The 19,765-nt window shown below is 46.6% G+C and overlaps 1 protein-coding gene across 2 annotated transcripts; it reads left to right on the forward strand.

The window, feature by feature from the left end:
* smad7 (SMAD family member 7) lies at positions 1 to 16,419 on the forward strand. 2 transcript variants are annotated; one of them, XM_063478372.1, is made up of 4 exons: positions 3 to 1,539; positions 2,405 to 2,458; positions 5,666 to 5,737; positions 15,548 to 16,419. In XM_063478372.1, exons 1-4 carry the CDS (start codon positions 1,074 to 1,076, stop codon positions 16,084 to 16,086), a joined length of 1,131 nt encoding a protein of 376 aa, XP_063334442.1. In that variant the 5' UTR covers positions 3 to 1,073; the 3' UTR covers positions 16,087 to 16,419. The 2 variants fall into 2 exon arrangements, with proteins under 2 accessions (XP_063334443.1, XP_063334442.1); XM_063478373.1 differs by lacking the exon at positions 2,405 to 2,458 and having other exon boundaries at positions 1 to 1,539.
* The last annotated feature ends 3,346 nt before the right edge of the window (positions 16,420 to 19,765 follow it).

The following is a 19,765-nucleotide window of genomic DNA, read 5'->3' on the forward strand; positions in this document are numbered from 1 at the left end:
GGAGACTGGAGACGGAGCAAGGGCACCCAAACCATCCGCCTCATTTACAGAGAGCCTCATACTCCCCCTCGAGATCGCAGTCGGCGGCTCGCTCTCTCTTCCACGGAAACTTCGCGTGAGATACGAGCTTGGGATTATCTTAACGCTCAGAAAAAAAAGAAAAAGGTTCGCCTGTGTGTTGAAACAGGTCGAAACGCTCGGCTGCTGGACGAGTGTTCTCTCTCTCTCTCTCTCTCTCTCTCTCTCTCTCTCTCTCTCTCTCCGGGCTTTAGAAACGCAACTCAACTTGGGTGAGAGATTCAGACCTGGATTTTTGCTCCCTGGCTCATCTCAACCCGGGCAGACCACATCCTCTGCAGACGATTGGCATATTTGGACGATAGCGGATAAACAAATAAATAAATAAAAAAAGCCTCCGCATGCCCGGTGGAGAACCGCACTCTGTGCAGTTTGGATCACGGATTTTTGTGGATTAATGCTCTTGAAGACACGGCAGCGAGCTTCGGTTTTCATGGGATAATTGCCATAACATTTTAGGCTTAATTAGGCCCCACGTTCTGTAATTTCCATTAAAGCTACTGCGAACTGGCAGAAAGCTTTTTTTCGTTCTTTTTTATTTTTAAGGCAGTGTTTATTTGCTGAAAAATCTGCCTGGAGAATTTTTAAGGGGTCAGCTCACTGCTCTGGGTTGCACATCACCAAGTGAAAATTGTAACACATCTAGGCTCCGCGCAGCAGGGTTGCTCCCCCATTCGCTATTAACGATCACATTCTGCTAGGTTTTCGTCATCAGACACAAGTCTGAAATTCCCGAAGGTGATGGTGACTTATCCCCGGAGGAAAAGTTAACTGTCCCGTGAACCCTGCCTGCTTTTTTTTTTGGTGATCTGGTTTGCAGGAGACGGCGAAAGAGACTGGCGTATGCTACAGATTTCCTCTGCTTGTCCAGACCACAGTTTTTCCACCGTCTTTTCTCAGGCTGCTTATCACCGCCTGGACTCGGATCCCGGAATCTTCATGATTTGCGGACACAATGCTCGTTTTTTAGCCGGGAAACCCTCTTTTCGTCCCGCATGTTTAGGACCAAACGATCGGGGCTCGTCCGGCGACTCTGGAGGAGCCGTGCGCCCGTGGAGGGCGACGGGGAAACGGATAGAGGGACGCATGGCTCCGGGGGCTGCTGCATGGGCAAAACGACAAAGGTGGCCAAGTCCAACGCAGGGTCGGAGGCTGAATTGAAGGCGTTGACCCACTCGATACTGAAAAAGATCAAAGAGAAACAATTGGAGGTGCTTTTGCAGGCAGTGGAGTCCAAAGGGGGTGCCCGAAGCCCCTGCTTGCTCCTGCCCAGCAAAGTGGACGCCAAAGTGGGTCAACAGTCTTACTCTCTCCCCATGCTGCTCTACAAAGTGTTCAGGTGGCCGGACCTCAGGCATTCCTCGGAGTTGAAGAGGCTGTCTTGCTGTGAATCCTACGGGAAAATCAACCCAGAGCTTGTTTGCTGCAATCCCCACCACATGAGCAGGCTCTGTGAACTCGGTGAGTTGGATTTTTATGAAAATAGACATGTTTGTTTATTTATCTGTTTATTGGCAGCAAGTATTTTGAATTCTCTGGCCTTATTTCAGAGCAAGTTCAAGTTCAGATGCTGTGACATCATGTCAGAATTACCTAAAGAGCTAATTAGCCTAATTCAAATGACATCACCTCTGTTGGCACAGTTGTGTTGAGTTTCCATAAGGTCAAACTAGCGTGCTGAGACCCCCCCCCCCCCCCCAAACCCCCTTCCACCTTCCCATCTTTTCGGAAGTGTGGCGTCATTAAATCCGAGTTTGGCATGTCATTTGACTAAAATAATAATTGATTGATTGGCCGTGTTGTAAAAACGGTAACATGTATCCTAACTGTATCCAAACTTAAAGAACATGCTTTATTTTATTTTTGGCACTTCAAATATGCGCTTTCCAAACAACAACAAAGCCTTTCTGCTATTTAAACCTTTCATAGATGGCATTTCCAAAGTGCACAGGGCTTTACAGTCTTCCAGTCTTTCCACAGTGAAGTTTTTCCAGGGTCTCGGTGTGTATGTGCGTGCACGCGCTCGCTCGCTTGAGTGCGCGCGTTTGCTTGGCGTCCCGGGCCAAAAGAGGCCCGTATCTCAGTTTGTCCTAGACGCTGATAGTGGCCCTTCTGGCGCCAGGCGGCCCCCCCCCCCCCCCTGTTTATCTGCCTGCCAATGAAAGGCAATAGCCGCCCAGCCGGCCTCTCAGCCTGCCTCTCCAGGCGGAGCTGACAGACACAAATCTTTTCCCCCTGAAAAATGACAAATCTTATCATAAAGTTTCGATCTCTCCCTTGTTTTCCCTTTTTTTTCCCTCATGTACTCATTTTTTTCTCCATACAGAGTCTCCTCCTCCACCATATTCCCGCTATCCCATGGACTATCTTAAACCACCAGGTGAGCTTGCTGTTCATGCATAAATATATGCATTCATGTTATTGCCAGAATCGCATTTGTTTTTGCATAACATTTCCATCTAAAAGGCTATATTGCATTTATGAATGTTTGTGTTGTCTGTGCCTCTCCAGTGCGTGTGTGTGTGTGTGTAGGAAATGGCTCCATGTTATGTTGTGATTTATGATAGCAGTGGAGTGGCACGCCTGGCTGACTGGCTAGCCATTTCCAGCATGGCTGACAGCCAGGGCAAGGCAGTACAAAGTTGAGACACCAGCTATAGACTGACTGACTGGCACATCACCGGGGGCAGCCTGTGTGTTCCTGTGTGTGTGTGTGGCTAAAGGGGGGGGAGAGTTTGTTTGTGTGTTCGTCTATCTCTTGTGAATCGCAGCACAGGGAGAAACAGACAGACAGCGGCGTCTCTGGAGCCAGCCAGTCTTTATCAGCTGAATTAATCAACAGAATGAGGGTGAGGGTTTGTGTGTCTCTAGTGTGTGTCTGTGTGTGTATAGCTGGGGGTGTCACTGTCCCCATTTCCCGGTTTGATGTCTTACAGAACAGAAGAGAGGCTTTGTTGTAATTTCTTCCACATCTAAAGCGTAACTGTTGCAGCAGTGTTAATTGTGCACTTCACTCCACACATCGCTCCTGCTGTCATTCTCTTCCTCTGTTCAGGAAAGTGGCATCAAGTTATGTCAAACAAGGCGAAGTCAGTTTTCAGTGTGTTAAACTTCACACTGTGGCTAGAATAGTGTGAGATCTACATAATTTCCCATCCCGTCCTCTGTGTTTTGTGTTGTTTTTTTGCTCGTTTGCTCATCATCTTGCTGTCTACAAGTGCAGGAGTTAAACAATGACCAGTTAGGCGACCAGCCAGCCAGTTAGTCAGGAGAAGAGGAGAAAGTGGCTTTGAGTGAGTGGAAACAATAGGAAGTCATTGCAGCTGCAGCTGCGGTTCTTCAAAGCCCCCCTCCTCCTTCCCTCCGTCTTTGTCATCACCGCTTTAGCAGTGATGTTGTCCTTAAAGAGCGTTTTTCAAAAAGTTAAATACAAGTAGGATTGATCTAAAGTGTTGGAAAGAAAAAAAGAGCCCCCCCCCACCCCCACAAAAAGCCGCAGCTCAGTCCTCAGTGCTTAACACTCAGCTGATGTGAAGTCTGCCCTGTGGAGTTGCAGTGGCGTCTCCGTACGAGTTCAGTTGGAGACTTTCCCCTGATGAAAGGAAACAAGAATGTAAATAGGAAAAGCAGGCTGGATGCACACAAAGGAAATGATTATACAACTCATACCAGCCTGAATGGGAATTAAATCCCCCCCCCCCCCCCCCCCCCCCAAAAAAAAAGAAAAACCCACAGAAAATGTGTGCGCGCAAGCAGATGTGTCAGTTTTACACCTCTGCGGAGCGTACCTGCTGCTCTCTTTCCTCGTTCGGTTGCGTTAAGCTCGCGTAGCTGCGGTTGTGGTTACTTGGAGACGACTCGTGTCTGTCTGCGCGTCTCCTTATTGGCAGAGTAGGGTGAAAGAAGTATTAATAGGACACTGCAGCGTGGTGGAGAGTACACACACATACTTGTATGCACACGGGACAAATAAGCTTATCATGCAAAAAAGTAAAAAAAAAAAAGAAAAGCCAGGGGTTTTTCCCTACCGCCTCAGGGAACTGTCAGTCATCAGCTTGTTCATGTAGCTGGACGTTATTACAGTTTTCTGTAGAATTCTCTGTGTGTTTGGTTTATCCGAGGCTGTGGTAAATCCTCATGACATTCAGAGAAATCTGCATGGAGGGCGATTGGACATTGCTAAATAATTTGCACGGAGCGGAAGGGCCATGAATTTTATGATGATGGTTTTATGATTCCAGCAAGCAGGAAGTGTGTGTGGGTGAGGGTGGGGGTGGGGGGGTTATGCGTGTCATGGTGCCTGCCCACTCCAGCAGTGGCGGTCAATATGAAAGCAGGCCAGACATAAAACGCTACCTTGTTTCAGCTCTGGGGAATATAAATCACACACTGTTTAGTTCCTTCTCTCTGATGCCCCCCCACCTCAGCCCTGTGGTCAGCTGTGAACTGTTGCCCGGGAGACCAGGGCAAGGCCGTTGGCAGCCGGTGAAAGTGAGGCAGGCTCGGGTTATGCCCGTGCATCTCGTTACCGTGACCGCAGCAGTATGGGCTGCGTTTGGACGGGCCGGGGTGGGAAGGGAGCAGCGAAACCGCTCTGGTCGGCTCTCTGTCAGCTGCTTTCAGCAGAAACACAAAAGCACTCCTTGCCATACGTGGTTTACTTCTGTAGGTGCAAATAAATATAACACTTTTTGGCCCCTTGTTGAGCAGTCAGAGCGTGTGCTTTGGAGTTGGGAAAACTTCACTGACCTTACACTTCAGTGAGAGTGGCGCTGACCACCGCTCCATACTGTGGTGGTGAGCATTGTTGACGCAAAAGGAATATATCATTAGTAAATCCCAAGCTACCAGCAGCAGTCTGCATTGGTGCTAGCCCTCTCCTAGCACATGCTGTGGTTTTGTTGAAGCTCCATTCAGGTGTCGTGTTGAAACTAGTCTACATTACAAGTCTTAGTGGGAGTTTAGCATTCAAATGCAAAGCGAAGGAGAGAGCAGGTCTAGTTTTCTCTCTCTCTATTGCGCCCATCTGCTGGTTCACCATGAAGAACATTTAGAATAAGCAACTTTTTGAGCCTTTGTCAGCTCCGTCTCTTTGAGTAGTCCCACTAAATGATTTTGAGGCTTGTTTTTGCATCTTTGACAGCTCTGTTTGTTTTTTGGCGTGAAGACTCCGATGTCGGTTTGACATTCAGATCTTTGACACAAGCCCGGTCTACTCAGACCCAGAGCGGTCGTGTAATGTTGGGTTATTGAGCGGGGTTTATCGTGCCCAGACTGAACCCTCTGCTCAGTCGTTAGCAGAAAGAATACACCTCTTTTCGGATCAGCAGCTCGTCTGTGCAGGGGAAGCCGGGCTAACCTTCCTCCTGAAGCAGTGGATTATGGGGGATTATCAGGGGTGTGAGAAGCGCTCCGCTGTAAGTCTCCTGTGCGTATGTGTGAGGGTGCGAGCTTCGTCGTCAGCGTCTTCATTAGGCATTGATTTCACCAGAGTGATTGACGGCCTCGCAGCTGCTGCTGTGCTGTCTCCTCTCACTGCCATGTAAATGCACACACACTGATTCAAACTCTTCTCTTTCTCCATTAGATTCTCCAGACTCTGGACCTTCATCCAGTGAAACTGGAGGAACGACTTACTCGGCCCCTGTGGGGCTTTCAGGTAAATATTCCTACTATTACCCATTTTTCTGCTCTTTTTCTCCCAATCCATTCCACTTATGTCTTCCTTTTCCTCTTCTATTGATTCTTCCCAACAACCACACGTATTCCCTCCATACTTGCGATGATGGAGGCGGTGATTGTGGGGGCCCCTGCTTCCCCTCTGTAATAAAAAAAGCTGTTGAAAGAGGGCGGCGTATTTCTCCCACATCCACATAAATTCCTCCCTCCTGGCTCTTTGAACAACGCTCCACTCTTCTCCTTTTCCTTCCCCGTTCCCTCTCATCCCCTTTCCGTGTTGTGTTGTAATGGAAGACAAACACGCTCAAGCGTTGTTTGGAGAAGAATATGTTCTGTGTGTGTGGTATTGAGGGAGGAAAAAGGCGAGCAAAAAAAGCTGGCTTCGACAGACATGAGTGTTTGTTTGGGTGTGTTTGCGCGTACAGGGGACGTATTTGTTAGATCCTCCTCCGGGCTCTGTGGGGATAAGAGTGAGACACAGGCGTCTTTCTTTCTTCAACCTCCCTGGCAGGATGTATTTCGAGCTTCTTCGGCGTTTCCCGCATAATCTCCCTCTGGCAGCGCCGCCTTCCCTGCCTGTTGCCCCCCATCCGCAGGCTCCAGACTAAGATGGGTGTTCAGGAGAGAGAAAGAGTTTGTTCGCCGTTTGCCTGAGATTGCTCTGTGCTTTTCTCTGCTTTCCTTGGCCTCAGATGGTTCTCATTACCGGGCCTTTAAAACCTGTTTTATGTCAGTTGGTGTTCGCTGCCCGTTCCACCCCCCTCCTTTGTTTAGTGGTGGTGGTGGGGTTAGCCTGCTTGTCTGCCTGTGTGTGTGTGTGTTAGAGGAACAGAGAACCTAAAAATCAGTCTCTCCTCTCCTCCGCCTCCTCTGCCAGACCATCAGATGGACACTAAAGTAGGCCCAGTGTGCATTAACTAAAGACACATTTTAGGCCCAGTTCAAGCGGTGAAACCCAAGAAGTGGAGTCTTAACAGGCCTCCTCGTACTCCCCTCCCTTTCTTTTTCCCCTCCCTCAGTGAAGTATACATGCCACCCCTCCTCCTCCTCCTCCTACCCCTGTTTTCTTTCCTGGCGAGGGTGACATGGCAGCGTTTCAGTGAATGGGTCTCCTCAGTAAAAAGCATTAGAGGTAGAAAAGGCCAGGCGGGGTGGCTCCAGTGCTCTGCCCTCATGATTTCCCTGGCAAGCCAAGAAAAAAAAATGGCTAATCCATTCGTCCTCTCACTCCCTCCCTTCCTTCATTCCCTGCTTCCCTCTTTGCTCCCTCCCTCTGGGGCTCTGACAAAAGAAACATGGCTCTCCCAGAGGCCCGCTGCTGACCTTCTAATTCACTCACTCTGCCCTTTTTATGTTCTTCTCCAGACATATTTACAGAGAGGGAGAGGAGGGTGGCTCTCAGGGAAGGAGAGTGGGAAAGACTTGGGAGTGAGCAAGAGTTGTGCCACTTCTTCTCTGCTTTGGCATTGTAGTGCAGTAATTAAGTGCTCGTTGTCTGTAGGAGAAGGCTTGAGCTGTAGATCTAATGTGCAACTGCACCTGAGGCGAGAGCAGAAGCTTGACCAAAGGACATCAGAGTCGGGAAAGAGGAGGCTCTTTCTCTGCAGGAAAAGCCATCCAGGCAGGAAGGAGTTAAGTGAGCTGTGACAGCGACAAGCGCAAATGCAAACTAGGCTGCCTGCCAGGCTACCAGCTCCAAAGCTCCTCTCGCTGGCTCACGTCATCAGCTTGGAACAGAGTAGAGAGGAGGGAAAAGGAGAGGAGGAGGGGTCGATGGCTGGAGGCCTGGAGCTGGGTGTTGGGGTGCTGATCTCTGTTTGAGCTGGGAGTGAGGGCTTGGATCAGGGGTTTGGATTGAACCAAGAACAGAAGAGAGAGATCAAAAAGAGAGATTTTGAAATGGAGAGCAGGCCAGGGTTAAGAGGGTGCTGGACTGAGTTATGAATCTGTAGGGTGTTAAGTAACTTGTTAAAAGCCATATAGTGCATTCAGTTGAGTTTATGAGCAGATCAGGTAGCATTCACATTGCCAATCATTCATTTTGTTAAGTTTAAAGAGGCTTGCAGTATGTTGTTGGTTGTGAGTTTTTGGATTCGTGACTTGTGAATTTGAAGATATGGAAGTCTGGATCAGACATTAACTGTCAGCTTTCTGCACTTTATTGTTAAAGCCTTCTTTAAAGTCAAGTTACCGGCCACCACTGTTGATGTTCCCACTCTCTGGGATGTATAGCGCTGGTGTTTGTGTGTCGGTGGCATGCCTGTTGGTGCCATTGGGGACTGACCCGGAGTGCCTATGTGTAACAGGATCCCGTCTTGCTGTGGTGACATGTACGCACGCACACACATACAGTTTTTGACACATACACACAGGCGGGCAGATAGAATGACTTGGTGTGAGCCCTGGCGCATGGCCGACTGTCACACAGGCGCTTCCTCCCAGTGCAGGTTAAATTTAGGTCCAGTTGTATTCTTATACCACCAACCAGTCACCTCACTCGACAGACAGTCGGCCAGCCCTGTAGTCAGTCAATTAGTCATCCAGTGAATCGGCTGGAGGTTTAACCTTCATCAGAGATTAAATTTAGTCCTGGCACCGTGGCTCATTAAATCAAACTAGTTCTGCTGTCATGCTGAAGGTCCCAGAGAAACGGCCCATTTTTGGTGCAAACCGAGGGCGAGATAAGGCCTGTATGTTTGGTATGAAGTATTAAATACCTAAGACGGCATCTTACTTTTTTTTTTTTCGCAAAAGAACCTCCAGCAATTAGGAGCTCAGCTCAGAAACAGAGCACCCTCAGTCTCCCTCAGCATTCCTGCCTTGTTTGGGTTAGCGGGGAGAGGAAAGGGCTGCGCAGGATATGACCTCATGTCTTTGAGGAAAAGGCGAGCGGACAGGGAGGCAGCTGAGGCCTCATCTTGACGGAAAACAAACAGTGGAGTGCACCGAAGGAGGGAGAGAGAGAGTAACTGAAAATTTGTTTTCCTTAAACCATGAGAGAAACGCGTGCGGCACCCATTACGGTAGAGCGAATTTGCACTTTCTTGACTGTAACAGGGTTTCTGTTTTGGTTGTACCTTCATTCCTTTTTGGTTAGATCTTTTTCTTCTTCTTCTTTTTTAAAATTTCTCCTTTGCCTGAACAGTAAGAGGAAGGAATGGAGAGGGAAAGAAGATGGCGGCTTTGGGTGGAGAGGGAGAGAGGCAGAGAGAGAGGTGGCCGACTCCTCTGCTCTCTTCTCTGTAATTTTGGAGGCTGTGCGTTAGCCAACGAGTTGAGTCGAGCAGAGCTGGGCCGCCCCGTGCCGGGCCAGGATCTCTCATTACTCCCCACTTCCTCTCCTTGCGCGGCAGCCAAACCGCCTCTTGGCAAGGGACTTAATTTTGGTTTTGGCTGTCCTCTGTTCCCCACCCTGTGTCATTATGCTTCACAAATCGAAAAAACAGCGCACACAGACAGCAGAGGATAGAGAGGTGCGGGGTGGGGGGTGGAAAGAGAAGGGGAAGAAGAGGAAAGCGTGTCTAGTTTTTGCGAAGCTTCACACGCTCCCTGTCCTCTCGCAGCATCGCTTGCAGTTGAAAACATTTACCTACCTTTGCTGAGCCCGTTGATTGAAAAGAGGCCCATGCAGATTTGGCCATGAGCCAAAGCTGGAGGGAAGCCCAGAACAAGATGAACATTGTTTTGGTTTGCAGTCACTCTGTGGAAGTGGATTTTGACATTACCTCAATGTATGAAGATATGAATGAAGGAGGGAGGCGAGGGAAAGAAAGAGAGAGGCAGAGCGTGCGAAGTGGAAAGAGGAAGGAAGGGATAGAAGCCGTCTTTAACTGGATAAAAACAGGAATGGAAATAAGTGGAGACACATGCCTGTAAACCTGTGTGTGTGTCTGTGTGTGTGTGTGAAATTTCTAGTGTGACACAAAGTACTGCCGTCTCCACCCTCCCGCCTGCTCATTCATGTAGTCGGTTTGTCTTTTGTGTACTCAGAGTGGAGGGGTGTGTATTTGTCTCTCCCTCTCGCTCTGTGTCTCTTCATCTTGGTGACAGGCTCAACCCCGTCGGTAGCCACATCTCTATCCTGAGCATTGGCACAACCACCCTCACCCACACACACACAAAAGTGCACGCACATGCATGCTCGCTCGCAGACGCGTAGAGGTGTATGACGATTAATAACAGAGTAAGAATGGAACAAAAACCTCTGATCACATGCAACTGGCTCTGCTAGCTGTTTAGTTCCCACGGTGTTTTTTTTTGGTTTTTCTGTGCCACAACAATGCAGGTTATTGTCAGGCTTGTCTGTCCATCTGTCTGTGTCTGTGTGTATAAATGGCTCCTGAGATACAGATCCTGCGGGTAATCTCTCGACCTGTGCGTTTGCAAAAAGTGAGCCGATGACATCACTGCAGTCTGCCTGGCACCTTGTAGCCAACTAGCTGGTGTTTATTTGTCCTGTCACCCTGGGAAATCTGGGCTGCAGGGAGTGGCTGTGTGTGTGTGTGTGTGTGTGTGTGTGTGTGTGTGTGTGTGTGTGTGTGTGTGTGTGCGTGCGTGTGTGTTGGGGTCAGCTTGATGAAGTGTTGGAATAATAACTCAGCAGGAGCAGGGAGGAGGTGTAACACGGAAACAAGGGTGTCCTTGAGTGGAAAAAAGTATTGTGCTGCAATTTAGTGATAATGTGGATCCAGATGGAAGCCGCCGGCCGCCCCGTTTCATTACGAAACGGCCCTGTGTTTTGTCACAAGCTGCGGAGAACACCACGCCTGAGCAACTTCGAGACATGCGGATCGTGTAATTACGGCAGGAACGTCCACTCAGGAGAAAATTATACCATAGATGGAGACATTTGGGGGGGGGAGGCATGCAACATTTCTTCTCCTTATCTCTCTCCCCCCTCCGTCGTGGCTGGATGGTTCATGTTAGAGATGGCGTGTCTGCAACTCATTCTCTCTATCTGTGTTTCTGCAAGGAGTCAGATCTGTTGATAGCGAAACCGTGCCACTCCCCTTGGTGGTTTTCCTGCCATCGGGGCTTATTTATGTTTCCTGAACTAGGGGGGGGAGGAGGAGTAAGACTTTGCATCGTACCCAACCTGCCACTCTGAAGCACCACTTCCTCTGTCTGCTACTAAACCCACCACCTTTCAGTTGTCTTCCTTTCTTTCTTTCTTTTTTTCTCCTACTCTGCCTTTTGGTGCATCATTTCTTCTTCTTCGCTCTCAATTTGCAAATGGTGGCATTCGACAGACACTTAAAGCAGTAAAAGTAGTTTCACTGCTTGATGCATGGTGAAAATGGCCGTATTAGTCATTTTTGCACATTTGCGCCCCCCCTCTATGCCACTTCTATAAATGGCTTATATCACTTGACGTAGCATCAGTGTGGACTTACCAAGAAATGTCAAGATGCATTGTGGGTAATGCAGGTGACTTGCAAGATTTTCATTTTCTCATCTTCTTTCGCTTTCTTGTTTTTGTAATGTTAGCTTGAGTTTGTATTCTTTGAAGAAACAGTGCAATTGAGTTGATAAATAACATAATTTAGCCCAAGTTAATGGCTTTTTTTTTTGTTAATGGCTGCATGCTCTGCTGCACAACAAGTAATCAATCACAAACAAGTGTAGACTTGGTCGTTGTCTTTCAGCACTTGAGAAACACCAGCCAAGACTGTATACTGTCTATAATCTGTGGTCTGTGCTAATGTGAGACAACGGTAACACGCAGAACAGCTGACATTTCTGTCTCTTGCGGTGAAAAAAGTGAGCTGATCAGCCAGTAGTAGTTGTGAGAAGGCGGAAAGCTTGCTGTTGATTACACTAAAATCAATGAGACTACATTTCTTTGTGAACACAGAGTGAGAAATGGCAGGCTTTCAGGCACACACACACACAAACACACAGGATTGAGCATATACGTCATGGCAGAGAGAGCAAAAGGAATGCCTCAAGGTTGACCCTTGACCTCCGGGATAGACTTTCCCCCCTGCTTGAGAGAGGGTGTTGACTTGGAAAATAAGGCACCGTGAAGGGCCCTTTCCCCCACCCCAGTGGTGTTGTATCCTTTATGTCTTCCTCATTCCTGTTTTCAGCCGCGCTCTGTGTGTGTGTGATGACGACAGGGTCATTACACGTCTGAGTTGAGACAAGCACACACACACACATAGCTCTCAGGGATCGATGCGAGACGGTTCTCAGGAGCCTCCTCGCTATTTACAGATGTTGAAAGTGTAGAGTTCAGAACAGAAGGTTGGAGGGTTTTTTGTGTGTGTGTCCATGATGGCGTTAATGTGTAATTCTGTGACAGTGCTGACTTCTAAGAATAGAAACAATTTGGTGTGTGTGTGTGTGTGTGTCTGTGTGTGTGTGGAGTCAGACAGAGGTAATGATTAACCTTTGCAGACTGTGTAAGAGAAGCACCTAGTCTGCCACCCCCACTCCACCCCTCCTCCCTTCAAACTGAGTCCAATTGTCTCAGCTAGCGTGGCGTCCGCTCTTTAAGCCTGGGGACCATTAAAAACCACAGGGGAGCTAACACCCTGACCATTTGCCAAATCTGCTATTATGTGCTAAAAATGCTGCGCTGCATGGGATGTTTATTTAACAACATGTATTTATAATTTCCTCATATGCTGCAGCGGACTTATCGCCAAGCTGATGGTGCATTAAATACCAAAAATGAAGAAAAAAAATACAGCTAGAAATATGCTGATTTGCTCATAACCAGTATTCACGTTAGCCCATACATCCTGCAGCATCATTTTGGCATTCTTCTTAGTAAACTAGCATGAAAACTGTTTTTCTATTTGGGGATAGAGGGGTGGGGGGTTACATGTGGACCCCATGGGACAGAGCAGCAGACAGGGGCAGAACATAAAGGGCTGGGGTGACAGATGGCCTGAGGGCTGCTAGCTAGCCAGCTTATCTCCAGTGATGAAGTAGCCTGAAAGGAGAGGGTGCAGACGAGCAGGTGGGGGTAGGCAGGGGCTAAGACTTGGATGGGCAGACGGATGCACAGACGAGAGAATAAGACAGCCTTCGGAGCATTTCAGAGACCGTATCTGATGGAAACACGCTAGGACAGGCGCTCTGACGGCACAGCTTCGCACGCACCTACACCAGACGCACCTGAAATAGTGTCAGACGGTAACGCGAGGAGGCAGACTGGCAGACACCTCGCAAAAAATGTGTTAAAAATTTAAATCAGTTTAAATGAGTCTCGCCTCACACTCAAGGCGCCTCGATACGGGGGCCCACAGATAAAGAGTGTGTCTTTCACCTATATTAATATATGTATATGTGTCTGTTCATTTAATGTTCATCAGTATGAGGTGTAAGCTCATCTGCTGTCAGGACAACCTGCGAACATACTCTTCGTGAGGTGGCACCCCAAGGATCTCGGCTGGTTTCGGCTCTGCTGCTTTGCTGAACAGTGAAAGTTGGTGTTTGTTTACCTGTGAGGGCCATTTGAGCTGGATTATGAGTGGCATGCACTGTTTATTAGAGCTTGGATCAGACCTTAACTTAACTGTCCAGCAAGACGGCACTTGTAGTGTTCTTTTAAAAATACAGTGGTGCAGCTTTAAGCTATAAATGGATTTGAATCCTACTTTCCGTGCTGCTTTGCTACCTGGCCTGTCTATTATAAGTTCCCTTTCCGTTTGTCTGCCTTGCGTACTTTTTATCCTTTCATCTCTTTTCTCCTCTGCGGTTCTCGCTTACCTGCAGTCTGAGCGAGCTTCTGAGAGGGGAGGATGACTAGGGAGATGGGGGAAGGAGAGGGTGGGGGTGAAACGCAGTTAGTGTAGTCCTGAATAGCAGGGTGTTTTCAGGCTGCAATGACAGGCTCAGACAGGCAGCCGCTCTAATGACCTCTGACGCCAGGCCCTGTCTCTCAGCAATAACAAACACACAAGGGCCCCACAGGTGAGCTCTGCCAGCAGGCCCGCTGTCAGCTGTTAAGAAAGTCCAGTCCACTCGGTCCTCTTTGCCCATCAGCCCCTGTACGTGCAAGACTGTGTGACACCGGCCTGAGATACAGATGGCACTTTCTGTCTCTTATCTCAAAGATGAACCTTTCTTTTCCTCCAGTTTGGCCTGAGGTAGAGAGCTAGGTACTTAGTTTCCCCCAGCACCCCACGAGGATGGATTTACGATAAACTCCCCGAGGCTCGGCTCAGACCAACTTCAAAGAGCTCAGCCGCTCTTGTTTTATGGAAGGCATGCTCCTTTTTTTTTTGGTGCTCCCTTCCCTCTCCTCCTGTTTCTGTCTCTTCCCCCGGTGTTGTCTTTGTCTCCCTTTTTTTTTTTTCTCCTCTAATGAAGGCTAATGACAGGCTGGGGTAAGTCGGCTTGGGCCAGCACAGATCCTGCCACATTAATGTTGCAGTTTTTCTCAGACGGGACCTTCCAAATTACCGGTTACATTCACAGCTACTGCCAGATTAAAGAAAGAGGGGTTTGGGGGGGGGGGGGGGGGGGGGGGCTGTTGAGTTGAATGGGAAGGATGGTTGCGACTGAGAGGGGCTCTGTCCATTTTTTTTCATATCTGTTTCCCTTTGCAAACTGTTTTTAAACCTTTGCATGTCTCATGGAGGCTGAATTTTTGTAAATGTGTGTGTGTGTGTGAGGAAGACGGAAAGTATAAAAGATGGCCGAACAGTCAGATAGAAGTTGAGGCGATTATGCGATGACCCCCCCAAAGGCGCAGGAGGCTCCTAAAAAACCACGAGAGGAAGCAAAGTTGCAAAAGTAACAGTCAAAATATGTGAAAAGCCTTCCCTCCCCTGCCCACCCCCTCTTTCTTTTCCTCTCGCCCTCTCTTCTCTGTCTCCCTCTATTTCCCTTGCGCCTGACTGGCTCCCACTCTTCTCCCTGGGAGTAGCTGGGAGCCAGATTTCTGTGGAATAGAGATATGAAGGGTTGGGAGGGTGGCGAGGGGGCGCGAGGCATGGTGCAGGAGGCACTCTAAAGGGTGGTGGTAGGGGGGGAGTTTGGAAACTGGAGCGTGGCCAACGCTACACTTTTTTTTACGCTCAAGGGAAACTTTAGACTGCAGAGGCCTAGCTTGTCAACGATTCAGACAACCGGGAGGTTTTTGAGAGTTAACAGCCCGCCTTGCTCGTCAGCTAAACACGGTTTACGTGTTTACGGGAGATGGAGCCTTCCAGTTCCTCTTGCCATCTCAGGTTAATCTACGTCACACAAAAATTCGAAGACGGCTTCCTATCATTTCCTCCAGTGGGGTGAAGCTCGTTGCCATCAAGAGAGAGACAGGGAGACGATTGGACAGTCGGTTGACGTCAGCACATTGTTGGCCACGCCGCAACAAAAATACAGCGAGCCAGACAGAAGATAAGCATTTAATGCCTAGATAAATATTGTACTGCGTGTGGACGCTTGCCTGCCAGTGTCTCAGAGTTGCTTTTCTTGTCTGAAGTCCAGGAATTCCAACATGGTTTTCCTGTGTGGCAGAAATCGAGGATGACAGTTTAGCTTTGGCTCTTGACAAAAGCAAATTCCCCATTTCCCAAACAGGGAATGAGGAAGAAACTGTTCTGAAGTAGCAACGTTTTAATACGTTTTGGGAGTGTTTTTCCTCGACATAATTGACTTTTTCTTTACCTCTTGATCTACTTTTACTAGCTGGCATGTTTATAAAACACTGTTCTTTTCTGGTTTTATGTCTCTTTACTCTCCTCTCCTTTCGGGTATTTTATTACCTAATGTTTCAGTGTCATCGTGTTTTCTCGAATCTAACCCTCTCCTTCTCTTGACTCTTTTCTCCTTTCAGATTCCCTGGCATTGCAGGAGTCTGGCGAGCGGGCCCACTGGTGCGTGGTGGCATACTGGGAGGAGAAGACTCGTGTCGGGCGCCTCTACTCGGTCCAGGAGCCCTCTCTGGACATCTTCTATGATCTACCTCAGGGGAACGGCTTCTGCCTGGGCCAGCTCTGCTCTGAAAACAAGTCCCCGCTGGTGCAGATGGTGCGGGCCAAGATCGGCTATGGCATCCAGCTGACGCGCGAGCCGGACGGGGTGTGGGTCTACAACCGCAGCTGCTATCCCATCTTCATTAAGTCGGCCACACTGGATAACCCGGACTCGCGCACGCTACTGGTGCACAAGGTGTTCCCCGGATTTTCCATCAAAGCTTTTGACTATGACAAGGCCGGCAGCTTGCAGAGGCCCAACGATCACGAGTTCACGCAGCAGCCTCGCACAGGCTTCACAGTGCAGATAAGCTTTGTGAAAGGCTGGGGACAGTGCTACACCAGACAGTTCATCAGTAGTTGCCCGTGCTGGCTGGAAGTCATCTTTAACACCCGATAGCAGCAGCAGCAGCCTTCCCCCTCTTCTTCAACGGCCCTCACAAACGGACTACACCCACGTTCCTTGTTTGTTTGTTTTTTCCCTTCTCTCCACGGGAAAAAAAAGGATTTAAAAGAAGAAGAAAGTCTAAAATTCTGACGGGACTTTTGTTTAATAAATGACTAGGATTTAATTAAAGAAGCGAAAAAAATGTATTTTATGTTATATATAAATATATTATTAATTGTAAATATGAAGACGTTTTATATGCATCATTATTTATGTATTGTGCAATGTGTTGATGAGAAAAAAAATAAGATGCACTTTGCTTAATATAAATGCAAAACAAAGAAATGCCAAAATAATAATAAAAAAAAAATACAAATAATATTTCTTGTCCGGTCTTACTTTGGAGTTGTGGTGGTCTCATACATTCATTCATGTTTCCTTTCAGTGCATAATTCAAATAAGATTATTTGAATGGATCCACATGTCAATTCTTTAAAACCCATCTAATTTGATTCTGTCTTCATTACACCCAAAGTCAACAGTGGCTTAACTTTATATTACTGAGGGACTTTGATGTTGTGCCACGGATCTTAAAAGCATTTCCCTCCCCAGACGAAATGAGTCAGACAGTGACAGAGCCATAACTCACTGTCCGTGCTCCAACAGGCTCATTATGCCTTTTAAAATTGTCTGTTTTTCCTGAGTTATTTGGGGGATGAATGTCCCTCTTCCTCTCTGTCATTAAGAAACTGATGACATCACAGCCAGGAAGCCCTAATGACAAACTTCAGGAACCAATAAAGTCAACAGAGGGTCCGGTTTCCTGGAGGCGCAACTTTATTTAAAGGGCTGATAAAAACAAAAAGAATGCAGCATTAAAACAATCGCAGAAGAATTTGGTGCCACACCTAAGGAAATTAAAACTTTACTGGAAGATTACAACTTCACTTAGACATCTTCAGATATCAGAGGGGTGTATCGAGCATGCACTTGGAGATGTTGGCACATTAACAGTCTATTTCTCAAAACAGGGCAAACCAAAACAGATTTCCTTCTAACAAACACGTGTATGCGTGAGGCGTGCGTGTGTGTCTGTCTGGGTCCCGTCCTGTTGCTAGTCAGATGGGTGTCTGTGAAGAGGATTACTACTGTAAGCCTGCTTTACCCACACACACACTGTCTCAAAGACCTACATTCACAAGACCCACTTTCCACGCCATCCAATCCCCTCTAACCACCCCATCCTGCACTCTGCTAAAGAACACATGGCATTTCATAGAGAATACCAGAGACAAAAATCATATTTACTGATAGCAACTTTGCAGTGGAGACAGAAAGATGTCTGTATGTTTTTCTTCATGTCCTCCTTATTTGATGAAACCCTTTAGAAGTGTCTGAAATATCAGACCTTTCAAATAGATCTTGTCCAGCATAATTAGTGGGGAATTTATGTGCTTATATGTTTCTTATTGCTGCATTTTGCTTGTCTATTTGAACAACTTTAAAAAAGAAAAAGACTGAAAAATGCAACATTCACATATTTTTTTGCTAGTAGCTGATATACTACACCATAAGACTAAGAATCACAAACATAAAGCCACATTGAAAAAGATATATCAGCAAGTGCTTGTGGCTGAAACACAAGGATGGATGCATATATATATTCTTTCTTATTAAAGACTGTGCTCAACACCTACACAACTCTATATCTTTGTATCTCCTTCAAAACCCACAAAGAAACCTTCACACAGAGACAATCACTTAAATCAAAATCTATTTCCACATGATGGGACCCTTAAATCTCATGGCTATCTGTGTGTGTGTTGTGTGTGTCCTTCGAAACAATAATCCCCAACCCTGCTAATACAGCTAAAGCGGCTCGGAGCTGTGTGTGTTTGTGTGTCCTTATATCCATGACCCATGACTTCTCCAGACAGGGTGACCCCGATTCAATAATTCCATTAAAAGTATTGCAGATTTCTCCAGAATCTCTCGTCAGCATGTACATGTACACAGCAAAAGTAAGCTGTTTGTGTGAATCACTTCTAGGAAAAACACGAGTGATTTAGTTCCACAGTATTTGACTCAGTATGTTTAAATGAGTCTGTTTTAGGAAAAAACAGCAAAAACGCTGCCTTCAACATCTTCTAAGGAAAGAATATTTAGCCAAATAAATACAATAATGAAGACTTTTTTCTAGCTCTTTTTGAGAATGAGGTGTTGTATTATAAATTAGTGGAATTGGCGAAGCGGTGCCCCTAGTGGTATAATGCAGTAAATGGCAGCTAATCCCAGTTGAGCAAACAGTAGCATTTATTGATAAACATTTGGCTTTAATATACAATATACCTTTTGACTGTCAAATGACAGACAGTTATGTTACTGTGAAACTGTCAATGGTTAATGCTAGCTGAAGTAAGTCCGAAGTGAACTAAGAAACGGTCACGCGTTGTACCAATTTATTTACCTTTAGCACATCAAAATGTGGTGTAGCAAACGTTTTAAAAAACCGCCCGTTGTGTTAGCTTACTAGTTTGCCATTAGCCAAATTTCCAGGGATAAGCTCCTTAGACTTCCAGTGGTATAAATAACATCAAATACCATGTTTTAGCTAGACTAACTGTTTGCTAGGGCTGGATACTTCTGTAAACAAAGTTCCCCAAAGTCACCATGGGACAAGACTATCACCTGGATACTGACCACTTAAGCTCCAGCCACAAGAAGAAGTGGCTATCAGCATCAGGTAAGCAGTGTTGGGAGTGGCATGTTACTGCCATTTATATTTTGGTAATGCAGAAATGTACCACATATTATACTGAGTTCAGTAATCACATTGCAGTTACGGCATTTCTTATGTTACTAAAGTTCTTCAGATATCTGGCAGATGGGTGGATAGAAATAATAATAATAATAATAATAATAATAATAATAATAATAATAAAAATTTAAAAAGTCAAGCATGTATATTTCTTCCTGTGCACTTCCACTACAATGAGCTAATTTCAGGAAGGAGGAAGTTGGTAGAGTGGTCTATAACTTTTGAGGAGTGTCGACATGGACTTTGCTTTTATTTCCATTGCACCAAAGAACAAGAGCCTAGTGTTAAAGTGCAACCTGCATTAGGACAGAAACAATACTCCTAGCACAATGTCTGTGCTTTGCAAGTGCCTGCACACACAGCAAAGAACCGAGTGTATGCCAACCCCAGCCCAGGAGCCAGACACTGAACTTCAATAGGTAACACAGGTAGCCTGTAGTAATGTAGCCTCCATTTCTATCTGTACATGTTTCCACAGTAGAATTACAGTGGCAGTAACTCTGAAGTTTCTTTGGGCTGGTTTTTCAGTTTTGCTTTGTGTTCATATTTAAACACTAAAAGGAAGCTTGTGTGTGTGTGTGTGTTCATTAAGATGGGCATTGGTGTCACTGTGTGGGACTGAATGGACTGTGGGTTTTTATTGTTAACAAGTAATTAACTTACAAAGCTTCTGAATAAAACAACAGTAATGTAATGACTAGGGTAACAAATTAGTTTGTCCAGAGAGTACTCTTAAGTAACATAATGTATCAACAATCAACAATTAATGCACTATTTTGTGTAACAACGTAACACCGCAGGTGAGTAAAATACATAGTCTCTCGTTTTTTTCCCCCAAATCGCTTTATTGATGCTTTATTCTGCTTTTTGAAC

This window comes from Pelmatolapia mariae, linkage group LG7 (genome assembly GCF_036321145.2).
Source record: "Pelmatolapia mariae isolate MD_Pm_ZW linkage group LG7, Pm_UMD_F_2, whole genome shotgun sequence".
In the NCBI taxonomy this organism is placed as follows: Eukaryota; Metazoa; Chordata; class Actinopteri; order Cichliformes; family Cichlidae; genus Pelmatolapia; species Pelmatolapia mariae.